Genomic DNA, 1,491 nt, shown 5'->3' on the forward strand with positions numbered 1-1,491 from the left:
CAAAACAATGAGCTGAAAGACTGCAGAGCAGAGGGGAACTACAGAGTTTTCACATTTAATATAAAAAGATGGATTTGTGTAGCTTCAAACTATTTAAAGTGCAGGGGTCTGCTTTTTTCCTACTGTCTTTTGGTTTGGGGTGAAAATTATCTTGAAAAAGAAACTCTGCTTAAAGCAGCATTAATGTTTGCTATATTAAGACTGAGTTGTGAAAAAGGCCCTTGAGCTTGAATACATTTAAGTGGAATGTTGAGAAATGAATAAATAATAAATAATAAGTAAATCTATTTTAGACTTCTAAAGCTTCTTCCATATTAAAACCACACCGGTATTAAAGTCATCATGTGCTCACCTGCAGCATAGCGGCAGCCAGGTAGACGGACATAAAGATGGGTGTCAGGGTGGTGTGTCCACTCTTCATCAGGTGGATGGTGTAGAGGAAGATCAGGTGACCAGGGATCACCAAAAGGAGGAGCACCTGAGCAGAGCGATGATTGGCTCCTGAGAAAATACATAAAGGATGGAGAGAAGGAAGGTTAAAGGTGAAAGGAAAGGGAGGGAGAAAATAAATTGTGCACGTACTCTATAAAATACATGACTGAATAGTTTGGTGACAAATTGGGCTGTTCGAATCAGCCCACCTACTGTCCCCTGGATTCAGAGTCCTGCTGGTTTTCATTCTAGACTTCTAACAAGGAATTAATTGAGACCTGGGACAGCAGGAGATGGCAATTAACCGCCTGGTAGGACAGAAAACGGGCAGCACTGCAGCTCACCAGGAACAGAGCTGAAAACCACTGTTTCAAACTGTGAATTTAAAGCCTCATTATAATCCTGACAGCATTTCCATTGACTGTGATATCCAAACCTACATTAAACATGTGTACTTGTGTGAAAGCCATTTAAAATGTGTCAGGTTGAGGACTTCTCATCAGCAACCAGCATAGTATTAATAACAGCCAAAAATAAAGATTATAAGTGCTTTACACCTATCACCTATCATTTTGGAGCTGGACAGCAATGCCAATTCAATATGTGGTTTTATGAAATTGTCAGTACTGACCTGTGCCAAAGAATGTACGGCAGGGGTAGTAGCAGCCCTTGGCCTCTTCAGGAACCTCCCCAGGGGCACAGTGGAAGTGCAGGTGAGTGGAGATCCTGCTGGACTGAATAGCCACCAGGTTTCCCCCGATTCCTAGACAAGATAGAAGAGTTCCTGGTTCATGATTGGAGGAGAGCATTCGGTGTTGTGTGTCCGCAAAGACAGATTGGCAGGTAAAAGTGGCTATTTATGACCTTTTAAGTAAGAATTGTGTAAGGCTACTGACCGACTCTGCAATTCCAAAAACAATATTGATATTTAAGTAAAGAAAAAAAAAACATTATATGTATAAGAAAAAAATCAAAAATAAAATAACCAAAAGCTTTAGAGATTTTCTGGAAATTTAGTAAAAATTTGAGCTATGGGTGGACGGGAACATGGCATAAAAG

At 40.3% G+C, this 1,491-nt stretch overlaps 1 protein-coding gene across 1 annotated transcript in view; it reads right to left on the reverse strand.

Annotated features, from left to right (window-relative positions):
- slc41a2b (solute carrier family 41 member 2b) overlaps positions 1 to 1,491 on the reverse strand; it is a 51,298-nt gene that overhangs the window by 13,334 nt on the left and 36,473 nt on the right. Inside the window, exons 9-10 of the mRNA XM_035674953.1 lie at positions 1,064 to 1,195; positions 353 to 501 (exon numbers count right to left, since the gene is read on the reverse strand). Coding sequence (XP_035530846.1) covers positions 353 to 501; positions 1,064 to 1,195 — 281 coding nt within the window. The remainder of the gene's footprint in view (positions 1 to 352; positions 502 to 1,063; positions 1,196 to 1,491) is intronic.

The sequence above is a fragment of the Morone saxatilis genome, unplaced genomic scaffold (genome assembly GCF_004916995.1).
Source record: "Morone saxatilis isolate NCDOM2014 unplaced genomic scaffold, NCSU_SB_2.0 Contig10, whole genome shotgun sequence".
In the NCBI taxonomy this organism is placed as follows: Eukaryota; Metazoa; Chordata; class Actinopteri; family Moronidae; genus Morone; species Morone saxatilis.